The sequence below is a fragment of the Panthera onca genome, chromosome B2, assembly GCF_046562875.1.
Source record: "Panthera onca isolate mPanOnc1 chromosome B2, mPanOnc1 haplotype 2, whole genome shotgun sequence".
Lineage (NCBI taxonomy): Eukaryota > Metazoa > Chordata > Mammalia > Carnivora > Felidae > Panthera > Panthera onca.
In genome coordinates this window covers 71,805,733-71,822,958 of record NC_138343.1, presented here as the reverse complement: position 1 = coordinate 71,822,958, position 17,226 = coordinate 71,805,733, and the positions used below count along the sequence as shown (strand labels likewise).

The 17,226-nt window shown below is 35.6% G+C and overlaps 1 protein-coding gene across 3 annotated transcripts in view; it reads right to left on the bottom strand.

Moving 5' to 3' along the window:
- Window positions 1–17,226, bottom strand: part of BCKDHB (branched chain keto acid dehydrogenase E1 subunit beta) — a 210,958-nt gene that overhangs the window by 131,044 nt on the left and 62,688 nt on the right. For 2 of the 3 annotated variants that reach the window (XM_060616022.3, XM_060616021.3), the window contains exons 7-8: window positions 9,493–9,590; window positions 7,320–7,430 (exon numbers count right to left, since the gene is read on the bottom strand). In XM_060616022.3, the coding sequence (XP_060472005.1) occupies window positions 7,320–7,430; window positions 9,493–9,590 (209 nt within the window). Of the gene's footprint in view, window positions 1–3,226; window positions 3,358–4,219; window positions 4,305–7,319; window positions 7,431–9,492; window positions 9,591–17,226 lie in introns of those variants that run through there. The other variant, XR_009605079.2, reaches the window with a different exon arrangement.

Sequence of the window (17,226 nt, the reverse complement as noted above, 5' to 3'; positions counted from 1 at the left end):
TTTCTGTTCATGTGGGAAATTGCATCAACTACTGTGTGAATGTTTATGAATGTCAAACACCCTTTGAATACTTGAAATAAACCCTCAGCTTTGTCTCTTGATATATGGCTGGATTTGACTTTCCAATATTTTGTTTCAGATTTTTACATCTACATTCTTAAGAAAAAAATGTCTATTATTTTGCTTTATATACTGTCAGAAACAGGTTTGATATGAATATTAAGCCAGCCTTATAAAAAGAATGTGGAAGTTTTTCCTCTTGTTCTATTTTCTGTAAGAATTTGTATAAGAATTGTGTTTTAAAGAATTCACCAATAAAGCCCTATGAGTCTAGGGTTTTCCTTATATAAGCATTAATAAAAATGGATTAAATTTCTTTGATATATGACTATTGAGATTACCTAATTATTATTTTGAAAACATTATATTTTTGCAGGAGTCTGTCCATTTCACCCAAACTTATTTGTAAAATTATTCATGATATCCTCTCAATATCTTTCTATTGTCTGTATTCTCTGCTTCTTCATACCTGATATCTGTCATTTGTTTTTGTCCTATTTTTTTCATTAGTCTTCCTAAAGGTTTATCAAGTACATTAATCTATTCAAAGATCTAAATTTTACTTTATTAAGCTTCTCTATTGTACATTTTCTGTTTTACTGATTTCTACTTTTTATCACTACATTTATTCCATTTTCTCTAGGTTTGATTTTCTTTCTGGAATGGAAATTCAGATCATTAATTTTTTTGTTCTTATTCCTGTTTTCTAAATATATGTATTTGCACAGTCATACTGTTCTGTCTGAGCATGGTTTTAGCTAAATCTTGAAATTTTTGATATGTAATAACTTCATAACACTTCAGTATTTTTCTAATTTCTATTGCAGTTTACAACCCATGATTTAAATTTTTTTTTTAACGTTTATTTATTTTTGAGACAGAGAGAGACAGAGCATGAATGGGGGAGGGTCAGAGAGAGGGAGACACAGAATCTGAAACAGGCTCCAGGCTCTGAGCTGTCAGCACAGAGCCTGACGCGGGGCTTGAACTCACGGACCGCGAGATCATGACCTGAGCCGAAGTCGGCCGCTTAACCGACTGAGCCACCCAGGCGCCCCCTTTTTTTTTTTTTTTTAATTTTTTTTTTTTTTTAACGTTTATTTATTTTGGAGACAGAGAGAGACACAGCATGAATGGGGGAGGGTACAACCCATGATTTAAACGTAAATTATTTAATTTGTAAAAAGTTGAGGCTTTTCTGGTATTTTTTATTTCAATTTCTAACTGAATTCCACTGTTCAAACATACTCTAAATGACTTCAAACTTCAGAGGTTTAGCATTGTATGTTTATGTCCTAGCATTTGGTTGGTTTTGATAAATGTTCCATATTCAATCGAACTAGGCATATTGTGGTGATCATTTCATAAGGTATATGAATATTGAATCACTATGTTGTACACCAGAAACTAATACTATATGTCAATTATTCTTCAGTGGAAAAAAGAAAAAAGAATTATTCCTTATATAGTTGAGTACACAATTAGGACAAGTTTAACTCTTCAGATCTTCTATATACTTACTGATACTATCTGCTTGTTTGATCAGTTTTTTAAGAAGGGTGTCAAAGTCTCCCACTATGATTGTGGATATGTCTACATCTCCTTTTAGTATTGTGTTTTCTTTTGCTTTATGTATTTTGAAACTATGCTGTTGAGGACATAATAGATTTAAGATTGTGACATCTTCAAGGTAGATTGATTCCTTTAGCGTTATGAAATGTTCTTTATTTCTAGTAACACATCTTGCCTTAAAAGCTTTATCTGAAATTTGTATGGCTATACCAGCGGTCTTTTTTCCATCCCTTTCAAACTTTCTGTGTCCTTATATTTAAAGTATCTCTCTTAAGCTACACATTGGTGTTATTGATTGATTGATTGATTTTTTTAAAGAGAGAGAATGAGTGGGGAAGAAGGGCAGAGGGAAAGAGAGAATGTCAAGCAGGCTCCATGCTCAGCACAGAGCCTGACACGGAGCTTGATCCCACCAACCTAGGATCATGACCCAAACTAAAATCAAGAGTTGGACGCTCAACTGACTGAGCCACCTAGGTGCCCTATATTGGTGTTATTTTTTAATGAGGTTTTTAATGAAGGCTTTTATTAGATTTAATCCATTTGTGTTTACTTACTTACATACTTAGGTTTATATCTATCCTCTGTTTTCTATGGACACACCTCTTTTGCTTTTTAGGTTTTTGGGTTTTTTTTTTAAATATATATTTTCCTTTCTTTTAGTTTAACCAAATATTTCTATTAATCTATACTTCCCTTTTTAATTTGCTGGAAATACACTTTCAATATTATTTCAGTTGCTAATCCGAAGGTTACAACATGCATCCCTAAATTAATGTAATCTGATAAAAATTTTACATTTAATAATCCTAGAACAATGGAATATTTTAACTTCATGTAAGCCCCATTCTCACTGTCTTCGAGGATCATTTTCCTTCTGCCTAAAGAACTCCCTTATAGTATTTCTTTTAGTGAAAATGTGCTGGTGATTAATTCTCTCAATTTATATTTGTGTAAAGTATTTTTTACTTCATTTTAATTTTAAGAGTATATTTTCACTGGGTATAGAATGTTAGGTTGGCATCCTCAGCAAGTTAAGATGTCATCCCATTGTGTACATGAGTGTGGGTTTTTTTCTTTAATACATCGTTAGAGGTTCACAAATCCTCTTGACTATAGTGATGTCCTGAAAGTTTCATGAGAAATACTTCTTATATTGTTTCTGACCAATTCATTCTCTCTTTTCCTTCTGGAATTCAAATCATATATGGGACAGATCCTTTGACCAGATCCCCAATGTGTTTTATGCTCCCTTCTGTTTTAGTCTATTTTATTTTCACCCAATCAATCAAACTGTGCTTGAGTTTAAACATTTTCTATATACTTGCCTTCTAGTTCATTAATACTATCATGTTCTAAGTCCAATAACTTTATAAACGCATCCACTGAGATCTTATTGACAAATATTTCTTTGGTTCTAAAATGTTCTCTCTCTCTCTCTCTCTCACTCACACACACACACACACACACACACACAACCAACCCTCTAGGATTATTCTCCACACTCTTACCTCTTTTGTTCCTTTTCTTCCTCTATGTTCCTAAACATAAATAAGTCCTTGTCTGCTAACTCCAGTATCTGGATCACCTGTGTTTCTGCTTTCTATTGTTTGTGTTTTTTCTTGGTTTTGAATCAAATGGTCCTGTCTCTTCATATACTTAGTAATTTTTTATTGAATGCAGATTCATAGAGGTTCCAGATGATGGGAGGACTGTTTCCTCATTCTGCTGGGCAGACAGAGCATAAGGTAAGTTACATTAATCCAGGAAAGGAACTGAGAGGGGGTGAGACTGCTGCGGACTGGGGAAGCTGTGATCTACTTCTGGTTTGATTCATATCCTAAGACCTGACTCTACAGCTTTCAACTGAGAGTATGATTGGTCTTTGACACTTTAGTCTCCAGTGATGGCTTGGCCTTTTAGGTATTTATTTTCTGCTTAGCGCCCACCATACACAGGTTTAAAATTTGGCAAATATCTTTAATGGAAGACTAACTGTGTATTTAACACATACACACACAATCCCACCAAGTTTCCCATTCTGTCATTGCAACCCAATCAAATATGGAGTCTATACACTTGGATTCTCAATTTCTAGTTGAAACTTACTTGGCAGGTGCCCCCAAGTAAAAAGAGTCCATTTGCCACTCACTTCAGGGCCTTCAACTCTCTTCACTGATGTTCTCCCCCACCCCACTCATACCCCAAATCCTCGGGGTAGGTCTTGGTCTCCTAGGCAACTCAAAACTCAGGAATTTTTATTCTGCTTTTTAGAGGTTTCCAGCTTAGCCCTTTAATATCAGGTTCAGAATTAAATAAATGAACTACGGTTCTTAGATCTACTCAGGTCTCCAATTTTGTAGCTCCCTGGAGCAACATTCAAAAACTCTGCTGCTTTCTGTCCCCAAGCAATTTTTCAAAATTATAACTTCCAAACAATGCTTCAAGGCTTAAGCAAAAAGTAGGACTATGTTTTTAAAAATGCAGTTAAATTCAGACTTCATTAACCAATTCCTCAACTGTCCCAGAGTCATTTTACTATGCTTAGTGTGCTAATGTGTATTTTCAATAAGGATTTTTTTTTTACCTTTAATAGGCTTTTCTTGATTAGGTTTTCCAAAAAGATGCATTTTGGTGCTGAGCTTAACATGTCATGAACAGAGTTGAGGGATCTGATTTTATCATAAGACAAAAAAAAAAAAAAAAGATAAAACACAGCACTAACTGAAAGAGATAATAAACATAAATTTTGATTACTATGGAATTCATAAAGAAAAACTTAACTCTAATTAAACAACAACAACGAAAGCCTCACTTTTAATGAGGTTTAGCTATAGGGCCCTCTTGTTAAAGTTATCTCCAAATCCTAGAAAGATGCCAAGTATCAAAACTTTCCTTTGATACATGAAAGGAAAAAACAAGATCACCATGACCAGCAGGGAAGAGAGTCAAAGAACCCAAAGTAATCAAGATATGACAAGCTGGCTTTCACTGTCATAACTGGAGGGTCATCAACCAGACAATGGCAAGATGAAAGCACCCGAACACAAGACTACAGTGAGGATGCTGGCGACTCAGAGGTTTGATGCATCACCTTCTCATTGCAGCAGCGGTCTCTAGTCTCCTCTTTCATCTTTTCCAATAGTAAAGAGCCCTAAGGAAATAGGACCTACATTCCAGGACCATACAAAGGTGCAACCAGTAGATTTAATAAAAGGAGGAGGGGGAGTTCCACACAAGCAAATGATGTAGAGAGAAATGTAAACAAATAATTTCCCCCTTCTTTTTCCTCTCTCTTCATTACCTTCCCAATTATCAGCTTGGAGTGTTGTTACATTTGTGTTTTACCATAAGCTGCTACAAACTCTGTTTGGACATATAAAAATGTAAATAAAGTTTAAAAGTACTTATCCTACCCATATATCAGTACCCCCACTGTACCATAACAAAACATTATATTCCCATACAAAAGCACCTTTCACTTTATAAATATAAACTCCAAGAATAAGTGGGGTACAGTTGCAAAAAAAGAAGCCCATTCTGGGGCAAAGGCTATCAGTTCCAGCTTTCCATGATTTGGAACAGCTGGCTACTTAAAAGAAAACCCCGCATCTGACTCGATTTGAAAAAGCCTAAAGAAGCATTACTTTCATGCAGTTACGAATAATTCAACCTAAAATACTGCCCTTAATGATGGAAGCTACAAATATAAAGACTTAGAATATTGTTGAAACCATTTGTAACCATGTCCAGTGTTTAGATGATGTCAAGTGAGTCCACGGAACATTTACTATAACAAATCTTAAATCTTTCATTAAATTATAAAACAATCTTTACCTAAATATAACCTATGCTGTACTTTTACATCAGTAGTAGTTGCAGATTTTTTTTCACGTGACTAACCTAAGAAACAGCCTATAAAAGCTAGGAGAATGCTAAACTTCTTAAAAAATAATAAATGTTTGGGAATGCAAGCTGGTGCAGCCACTCTGGAAAACAGTATGGAGGTTACTCAAAAAACTAAAAATAGAACTACCCTACAACCCAGCAATTGTACTACTAGGCATTTATCCACAGGATACAGGTGTGCTGTTTCAAAGGGACCCATGCACCCCCATGTTTATAGCAGCACTATCAACAATAGCCAAAATATGGAAAGAGCCCGAATGTCCATTGATGGATGAATGGATAAAGATGTGGTGTATATATATATATATATATATATATATATATATATATATATATACACATACACACATACACACACCACACACAATGGAGTATTAGTCGGCAATCAAAAAGAATGAAATCTTGCCATTTGCAACTACATGGATGGAACTGGAGGGTATTATGCTAAGTGAAATTAGTCAGTCAGAGAAAGACAAATGTCATATGACTTCACTCATATGATGACTTTAAGATACAAAACAGATGAACTAAGGGAAGGGAAGTAAAAATAATATAAAAAGAGGGAGGCGGACAAAACAGAAGAGACTCATAAATATGGAGAACAAACTGAGGGTTGCTGGAGGGGTTGTGGGGGGGGGGGGATGGGCTAAATAGGTAAGGGGCATTAAGGAATCTACTGAAATCATTGTTTCACTATATGCTAACTAATTTGAATATAAATTTTAAAAAATAAAAAATAAAATTTAAAAAAAAGTGTTTTTTGTTTCCTAGAAAATAATCTTCTAGGAACTTGTCTTACTTAATTTTATATGTCTATTAGAACACTCGCTAATGTAGGTACTCAATAAATGCTGTGAAATAAATTGGTAAAAAAAAAAAAATCAAGATACATAAACCAGCCTCTGCAGAATTAAATTTCTGGCTTAACTTTTAATACTTCATGGTCATTTCCCTCCTTCTTTGTCTTATACATATATTCTAAGAATACTTCTAATAATAAAAAATTTTAATATTCCTTAAAAAAATAAATGTAAAATACCCTCAGTCTTATGACTCACTTGTTATAACAGTAAATCAAGGAAAAGTAATATATGCAACATTACCTAAACTTTAGTAGATACTACCATCACAAAAAAAAGGGCTTAATTTTCCTTACATACCACAGTGGGAATGTTTATCTGTACGTTAATATGAAAGATATCAGTTATAGCCAAGTAAATGCGACGAACTATATTCTTGAGAAGGGACTACCAAGCGGTTGCTTAGACAGAAAACTAAGAGCAGCCAGAATCCCACAACATAACATTTAAACTGTGATTCACAGTATTAAGACCGTGCAAAGAGGGGTTTTTTTGGTTTGGTTTTGTTTTGAACATAATCCATCTCCATCTCTTTTGGAGAGGAGACAATGAAAATTTAGCCAAACCATTTAGCAGACTATATTGAACAATGCTTATCAAATCCTAAGTAGTTCAAGTGATAAATAGTTAAAAACACAGGTGACTTTCAACATACTTGAAATGCTCCTATTTGCACTACTCCAGTTTTGTAATATTTTAAACAGAGAACTATGGAAGGGAAAAACTGTCAAGTGATTGGTTTCCTTGAGCATTAAACTGATTATACACCACATGCTTCTGTCACGGTGTAAATTTTTAAAGTTTTCAATCAGGTGAAAGTGCTCATGAAGCTCAAAATTTCAAAACAACTCTGCAAACTGCCAGTAAATATTCCCCAAGAGTTTAAAGAAATGACACCCTATCAAACTGTATTCATACCTTGCAAACTGTATCCATGTCCCAAGGTAGTATGGTCTTCAGATCAATGACTTCACAAGACACTCCAAGCTTTTCTTGAGCCATGGAAGCCACCTCTCGCATGACATGAACCTGAAATAAAAACAGCAGAGAATAACTAGAGATTGAGACCTGAAAAACTAACTGAATTCTGATATCATTAATAGAAACAGTGTTTAAAGTCAGAGAAACTGATTTTCATGAAGAATTAAACATCTTAGACATGTTGAACCCCATATTCTACCAAAATAATCAAACACAGATGTCTAGAAAACAGTTGGAAAGATGTTCTCAAAGAAAAGGAGAGCAGTCATTGATAGAGACATTGATTCTAAAGATATCAGCATACAGAAGGTAAAGTCACAGGAGTAGGTTGAGTTTCTAGAGAGGGCATGAGGAAGGAGAAGTAAAGAGCAGATTGTGGAACCCTGTAGATGACCAACATTTAAGGGGAAAATGGAGAAGAAGGAGCTCACTTTAAAAAAAGAAAGAAAGAAAGAAAGAAAGAAAGAAAGAAAGAAAGAAAGAAAGAAAGAAAGAAAACAACAACAACAAAAAACACGAAGAAAACTCAGGAGACAATATCTCCCAGAAACTAAAGAAGAAAGTGTTTCATAAAAACAGCAGCCAGTATCATACACCATAGCAATATGGGATAAGGGTTGGATTTAATCATTAGAAAATTAGGAATGTTAGCAGAAATAATTGTAGTAAATTAGTGGGAACAGAACTCATAGGTGCAAGAACATAAGGAAGTTAAGGAATTAAATATAGGTAGTAGAAAATGGTTGTTCAAGTTTAGTGATAAAAGAAAGGAGGAGATGTACTGGTATTTAAGGGAAAAGCAGGGTAGAGAAAAGGTATTTTTTAGATAGAGAAGAAATACACACCTTTTTTAAATTTTTTGCAATGTTTACTTATTTTTGAGACAGAGAGAGACAGAGCACAAGCAGGGGAAGGGCAGAAAGAGAGGGAGACACAGAATCCAAAGCAGGCTCCAGGTTCCGAGCTGTCAGCACAGAGCCCGATGCGGGGGCTTGAACTCATGAACTGTGAGATCATGACCTGAGCCGAAGCTGGACACTTAACCGACTGAGCCACCCAGGCGCCCCTAAGAAATATACACCTTGTTAATAAAAGGGACGTGGAAAGAAGAAACTGAAGATGCAAAAGAGAGAAGGGACTAGCTGGTAAGTTACAGACCTGGAGAAGGTAAAAGAGAATATAATCTGAAAGATTTGTAGAGGTAGGTATAAAAACCAGACACCTCTTCTTTTGAGTACAAAGAGAAAGAAGAAAGGAGTGGCAGCAGACATGGAAGGTATGAGGAAAAAGCAAGTTATAGGACATAGTATCCAATACACTAACTTCCCTATTACAAAGAGAGGCAAGGATGCATGCTGCATGAAAGGGTACAGATACAAGATTTTCCCACTGGAGGTAAGAAACCAGGAGGACTGGCTCTCCAAGCCAAACATCGAGTGGAGAGGAGAGTAGGAGGTTGTGGTATTATAAATGATTTCTATTATTTTCGTTATTTAACGTTGTACCAAATTTTCTAAAAATAAGTATTTCCTTTACACAGAAGAAAAAAAAATGGACCATTTCTTTAAAAGAAGGAGAGAGAAAAGTCAAAGATAGAAGTCTATGGCCAGAGGAGCAAAGAGTCCCGAGTTTCAAAGTCTGGAGGCAGGGCAGCATGACAAGCACTGGGAAAATGGAGACAGATCAGAATTGAGGCTCGCTGGAACAGAGGAAGGTATAGAACTCGGACGCTGGATCACTAGATGTCCCACGTGGCCAGCTACATAATCACATGAGATGGCAGCAGATGTGATGAAAAAGACACCAGGTCAAGTGCAGAAGCCAGAGTGAGTGATGTATAATATGTGCCTCAAAAGAAACAGTTTTGAATGAATCCATTTGCATAAACTCAACAGATTTTAATGGCTTTACCACATTCATATATATTTTAATATAACTGAATAGGCACCTCACTTTCAACCAGAAATCAATACCAAATACAGATGTAGCACAAGCAAGACTAAAATTTGAGACAGAAGAAAAACACTTTAAATTTTTATAGTATCAGGATTAAAAATGAGAGCTTCCAAGCACAATATGGACATTATTGGTTCTTATAAATGTTACTGACCTGAGTGCCCCAGGCAACTAGAGTAACATCACTCCCTTCCTGTATGACTTCAGCCTGGGACAGGGGGATGTGGTATGGTTCTACAGGAACCTGTTCAACTGAATATGTAATGGGGGAAAAAAATAAAAAGTTATTTTTTTTTCATGTGGCATTTGTGCATAAGAGAATATAAGAATTTCATTGTGGCAAAGCTTTATTTTACTCTTCCCCCAAATTCCCTAAGTTATTTAAAACAGAAATAGCATTTATTATATGGCTCCATGACATCACTACACATATGAAAAAGTACAATGTAAATGTATAAAATATATCAGCTATCCTGTAACAGAAGAAGGACTTTGGATAAAAACTAATCAAGTCTTACTTAAAGTTAGGGCTTTGGTCAACAATGTGTCAATATATGTGTCAACTGTAATAAATATGCCATACTAATAGGAGACGTTAATAATACAGAAAACTGCATGTGGTGTATATGGGAACTCTCCTGTACTATCTCCATACCTTTTCTGTAAATCTAAAACCATTCTAAAAAAAATTTTAACATGTCTGCTAAAACTTGATCAGACTGAAATAAGTTCTCAGACAAGTTTTCTATCAAGAAGCAAATTTATGGAGGTTTGAAAAATGAAACATACATAGTAGGGCCAAATATTTAAGCATATTTTATTTTTGCGCCTTACATCTATGAACACTTCATCCACTATGGCAGCCGACAACACCCTAATTTTCAGAGCTGAATCCTGTAGATCTCGAAGAGATATGCTAAGCAGCTCTACCGGGCTAAAGGAAGCATAAGCCACTGGTATCCCAGAGAAAACTATTTCATGATTATTTCTGCCCAACCAAACACAAGCAATATAGAGTTGACTGAATTCCAGAGGAAATCATGAGGTGAATTTTTAAATGAAATTGAGTAGGAAGTTGATGGAATTGCCCCATTAGGCTAGGAAGCCCTCTTGAATTCCATGTGAGAGCAGTGAAACAGCAGAAGTGGTGGGGAAAAATAGTTCCCTTTTGTTGGCTTTCCCCATAATCTTTTATCATTGTTGTTTTAATCTTTTTTTTTTTTTAAATTCAAAGAACAAAGAAGAGTAAAAAAAAAAAAAAAGGTTCCCTCTGAGCCCCAGTTAGTTCTTCCAACTCCACTGCCCAGAAGTAATCAATACCAACAACTTCCTGGGTGTCTGCAGGGACAGCTTTCATTCTTTCTGTCATCCACGCTTCTTAATCCTCTTCCTAAATTGGGGAAATGCCCCATCTGATGAGGCAAGGCACTTTGTCCACTACAGAAGTAAGGTCCACATATGCACTTTCCCAGCTTCCCTTGCAGCTAGGGCACAACATGTGGGCTCTGCCAATCAAAGGCAGACTCTGAAATGGAAGCTGATGAAATGGAAGCAAGTACCCAGAACTCATCCTAGAGTATGGGTAACAGTGGAGGCAGATCCAGCATTCAGATTCAGTGGTATCAATATTCAAGACTGCAGTTCCACATCCACCAATAGGTGCCGGGGCATCTTTGCAAAACCAGTTATGCGGTGGAATTTTGGGTATTGCTTTAGACATATGGCCTCTAAGCCTGGCTCTTAGGCACTGCAAAGATATCTCAGCTATCCATTATCCTTCAATAAATCTTTTCTGCTTTTATATTGGCCAGAGTTGATCTCGGCTTGAAAGTGAAGAACCATGACTGATTCAGTGTCTTTTCAGATATTTATAATAGTCAAGTATGCACACTTATCAACACATGTGAATCTTTTTTTCCACATATAGAATCACATTGTACACCCTGTTCAGAAGTCTTCTATCATCTCACTATTTTTTCACATGGCAACATATCTTGGCCATGTTTTCATGTCAAAAATATAGATTTTACTTATAAATGATTTTTTAAAAACTACCAAATTTAGGGGCTCTGTGCTGACAGCTCAGGGCCTGGATCCTGCTTCAGATTCTGTGTCTCCACCTGTCTCTGCCCCTCCCCCACTTGTGCTCTGTCTCTCGCTGTCTATCAAAAATAAATAAATGTAAAAATAAATAAATAAATAAATAAATAAATACTATCAAATTTAATGGTACTATTCTCAGTGATATGGAAAGTTTTTTCTTTTCTTTTTTTTATATTTCCAATCCAATAACATTTCTATAATCAATGCCAGAGAAAGAAATGAATATTTTTAAAATCACCAATACATTTAAACTATACACTAAAATCCACAAAACTACTCAAAGCAGATGACAAGTAAGCTAACTAACAAACATGAGACACAAGCTGTGTTAGAAAACTCATAAGCAGGGACGCCTGGATGGCTCAGTTGGTTAAGCATCTAACTTTGGCTCACAGTTCGTGAGTTCAAGCCCCTGCATGGGGCTCTGTGCTGACAGCTCAGAGCCTGGAGCCTGCTTCAGATTCTGTGTCTACCCCTCTCTCTGCCTCTCCCCTGCTCATGCTCTGTCCATCTCTCTCAAAAATAAATAAGCGTTAAAAATTTTTTTTAAACTCATAAGAATTAAAAGCATTTCTTTAAAAGTTCTTGTGTAGCACACAAATTATGTTGAGCCAGACACTTCCATCCACACCAGGAGTAAGCAAGTCAATTTTTATAAACAATATTTTACTGGAGTACAGCCACATCCATTCATTTATATATTATCTATGGTTGTTTTTAACCTACAACAGCAGAATTGAGTAGTTACAAAAGATAGCATGGCCTATTGGCTAAAATTCTTACTACCTCTTCCTTTATAGAAAAAGTTTGCCAACCTCAATTCTAAACAGTGCTTTCAGAGGTTAATTCCAGCCCATTTATTGACAGCTTAAATCCAGTATTTGATGGACAGATGAACCAACAGATATATGGCTGGATAAAGGAACACACAGAAGGAAGACAAACATTCAACTGGAGTAGTATATTCTACTTAGCAGTTCTCAGTTGCTAAACCAAAGTGATGGTAGTTTGCTGATGATATCCAGCAAACCTGTGAAAGGTAGCACCATAGGCTCTTTGTCATCATCAAGTCGTCTTTCCTAGGGCAGCAAGATCTGCATACCAATAGACAAGGCTTGAAGCCAGTACACACACCATCTTTTCAGTGAGTCAGTGGCTGTCATTCAAGAGTCCCGTCTTTCCCGCCTTTTATATCAGTTGCCAGCTGATTAGCAAATCCCTGGAACGCACAATTCTAATGGCTGGCACACTAAAAGAAGTGGGTTAGCATCTTGGCCCACTTCCTCTGAGAAATTGCCAGTGAGTGACTAACTGCTTCATTGTATTAAATAAATTACCCAGCATAATAAGACCTCATTACTTTAACACTTAATTAAGGAATGAGATGGCAAACAAGGCATTGTTCTCCATCAACAAAATCGTGCAGGGAATTATATTCAAGAAGAGTCTCATATTAATAACAACCAAAAAATCTACTAGAGTCACATAAATTTAATCCTGAGAGCCGGAGAATAAGAATACAATTTTAATATGTTTGTTTATTTAAACGTGGCACACAGGTCACTTAGAGGGTAAGCCGTAACTCACAAGTACCTTAGCTACCCCAATGTAAAAGATACTTACTCCAAGAGAAGCTTATTATTACAAATAAGCATTCTTGCATTCCTACTCCATGACTATGTGATTTTTGAAAGAGAACAGGTAAGAGGAGTTACAGCAGAAAACTTCAAGAACTGAAGAGCCCCTATACAGTCATATTACAGAATTCTGTTTTCATAGCAGTGGGACCAAATGAGACCATTCCATTTCACCAAATGCTGATTACATTCAAATCGTAGCACTAATGAATATTCCAGACAAACCCTTCAATATCAGATATATATTAACACAAATGTGTGACCCAGAAAAATAAGAACTCTAAAACCAAAATTAAAAAATGCAATTTTTTGCTCAAATATCAGATTTTTAAAACATACATTGTAAATTCCATATATATGTTTCCTTTGTAATTGCAAATGCACTTACAGTCACATTACATATATACTTACAGATTCATGGCATGAATTAGCTCATGCCCGCCCTAATTTTTTTCCTCATCCTCCTACTTTTTTCCTTCTAATTTTCTTGTAATTTGTTTTGTCATCTTAAACACATTTTTAAAATAAGGCTGTATATAAATGTATATACTATGTATTATATATTTTTATTCATTTAATAGTTATTGTATAGCCAATATATACAGGTATCACACAGCGTACTGGAATATGAAATTAAAAGAGGCAGTCCCTGTCTTTGACAAGCACATACTCAACTGGGAGGTATGAAGATGGGAAGACACAATCAGCAAACAAAAACAAGAGACAGTGGTAGGGATAAATTGCCCTAGGAATACAGAGGGAAGCAACAACCTGGTTGTAAGAATCAAGGAAGCGGTACCACCATGGAGGGCACAATTGACAGGGGTCTTGGAGATGATGAGAAAATACAGAGGGAATTCTATGTAGAAAGCAAAGATGTGTACAAAGAAATGGAGGTGTGAAGTTGTGTGTGTGTGTGTGTGTGTGTGTGTGTGTGTGTGCATCTACAAACACCAGTCAACATACATTTATGTGCTGTTTCAGGTAAAGGGGAAAGCTTTAAATTATATACCAAAGTCCCCAGGAAAACCTTTTCAGTTCCTTCTGGCTTCATATATTAATAACACATGCAGAAAGTGTCTGCAAGAAATAATAACTCACTCTTAATGATGCAAGTTTCCCTGTGAGGCACAATATTACCATTACAGAGATAATAGGGTCATTTCTCTGCCCTGGCACTAATCTGCAGTAATGCTAGTTTCCTCACAAATGTGAAAGTCAGTAGGGCTTTATTCATGTTGCATTATACATGATGCAGTGATAAAACATAAATGTTCTTCTTAAAAAGAAACAGAGTATATTTCTAAAATGTTACTTCAATGCTGCCTGATTACTAACAACATATTGGAAATCTTCATACCTGAGAAAGTCTACCGAATTTGTCAGAATTTACAGTCTAATGGGAGAGGGTGGGAAAATTCACCCAACCAAGAACCCAATTGCCAACCCCGTCTGTGCATCTAACTAAATTGGTGATCTCTTAGAAAGCATTGTAGCACTTTTATGCCCCAGTATCCCATCTGTTAACTGTGGAAAGCAGCATTTGTCTGTCGACCGTGTCATAAGGACAGAATGAGGACATGTTCAGTTAATCACTGTGGTCATCCTTTCAGTTCTTAGGAAGAAGACAGTTTTACATTTGAAATAATTCAATCTCATTGTTATAGTCATTAAAACTATAAATTTTTCATTCTAGGAACGGTTATTCTTACTACTATTATCATTTGCTGTATAAAACTGATATTTAACCATCAACCAGTATCTCTGTATTATAATTATTATTTTTCCAAATAATCTTTCAGGTGAGGCTACTTATGATCACACTTTTAACAGTTTTCACTTCCATACCAACAACTCCTCCTAACACTGATGTTAAAGATAAGAAAATATATGAACAAGAAATCTAAGTGAATTTTTTTGGTATAATTGTAGTAATTATAGTAATTACTATAGTAATTATCGTAATTGTAGTAATTACTTTTAAATTATTCCCCAATTTTCCTATCATCTCTTCACCTCAAAATACTGAAAATCTAAAGATTAACAGTCTATATGAGTAAGACCAAATCAATATACTGTTACCAATATTATTTGTCAATATGAGCTGTCCTTATAATAGTTGTTATAATATTACTATCTAATTAAAAGACAAAATTAACTTTTAATAAAAAATAATTAAGTACTAAACTTTTCATACTATTTTAACCGGTGGTGATTATTGGGAACATGTGTGGACAGCATAGACTGACACAGTAAGTCTCAATATCAAGGGAATAAGCCAGAGAAGTCTCTTAGAAGGGACAGTGATTGAAGATCACAGCCACATGATAACATAGGTCTTCACACCATGAGCATGTCAAGGTCTTATGGAGAACTAGAGTAAAAGGATTGCAGAAAAGTGAGAAAGCAGATGAACTAGAGCAAATAGAGAAAACCACAAAAAAAGATCCTGAAGAATGAATATAATCAGATGCACAAAAGCAAAAGGTTGGCATTCTAAGCAGTAGGGTAGTATATACAAATAACAGAAAAGTCAAAACAAGCAAGCTGAGAACACCATCATGTGTTATCACAACGTGATACTCTGAGAAGGGCACAGCATCACTTCAGGGGTATCCTTGCCCAAATATCTACATAACCTGAACTTAATCATGAAGAAACATCAGACATACTGATTGAAGGACATTCTACCAAATGTGAAGGTCATAACAGACAAAAAAGACAAAAGAATGGTCTATCCCAAAACAAAGGAGACTAAGGAGACAACAATAAGTGGAGACTCTGGAGACGCCTGGGTGGCTCAGTCCCTTAAGCACCTGACTTTGACTCAGGTCACGTGATCTCACAAATAGTTAGATCTGTGCTGTGAGTGAGTTTAGAGCTGCACTGACAGTGCAGAGCCTGCTTTAGATTCTGGGGCTCAATCCTACAACAGTGAGATCATGACCTGAGCCAAAACCAAGAGTCATACACTCAACCAACTGAGCTGCCCAGGCACCCCGAAAACATAATCTTAATAAATTATTGCTGGGGTGCCTGGGTGGCTCAGATGTTTAAGCATCCCACTGGATTTTGGCTCAGGTCATGATCTCGTGGTTCGTGAGTCTGAGCCCCATGTTGGGCTCTGCACTGCCAGGGCAGAACCTGCTTAGGATTCTCTCTCTTCCTCTCTCTGCCCCTCCCCAACTCGTGCTTGCTCTCTTTCTCAAAATAAATAAATAAACACTTTAAATAAATAAATAAATAAATAAATAAATAAATGTTATTTTCCCTGAAACCAATCAAGATTTAAATCTAGATTTCTCATTGACCTCTAGCAATTCACCCTCATTTTCTCAAATTAAATTTTTAGACATTAAGGGGGCCTTATATTCAATAAAGCAAATATTCTTTAAACTCTCCACATACATATCACCCTTTGTTGGTCTCTGTGTGTTGTGCTGTGTGTCACTCCTTCATATCTTTCTTTTTCTTTCATATAAATCCCCTCATATCAAATTATGGATTAAAACTACCTAATTATGAAGGACTCCAGGCATACTTACACAGCCAGAAACTATGATTTGTAGTCTAGTGGCTTAAGTCAAATATCATTTACTTAATAGTCACTTCATAATCCCGAGTTATATTCAATGCTAGAGATAAAAAAGATAAATTAGGTAGAATCCATAAATTCAAATACAACACTGACGGATGCTAGAAAGTATTGATAAAATTAATACATATTTCAAGTTATTAAAAAACTTTTTCCAGCTGCAATTTTTATAAGCCTGACCACTTTATTTCTATCTGTGAAAAGTATGTGAAAATTACTAAATATAACCCTAGTGGTCTTAAAAATTTAGTGCTTACTATCTAACTTGTAAGTATAAGTAATTTATACATCTTTAACTTTTTGTTCAATGCACACTCACATACATTAAACATGAAAACTCCTAAAGAGCTTTTTGTGTGCCTTGTATTCCTAATTTAAAATTCTTTAGATCAGCTATGAAAATATCAACTAAAAACACCCCATCTGCTAATCAACAGTTCAGTTTTGGCTTGTTAATATTACTGTCTGTATGCTATGTCATTGACAACTATGTTCACATGGTGAGGTTTAACTGGAAATTTTATATTTTAACTTTCTTCATAAAGAACACTGT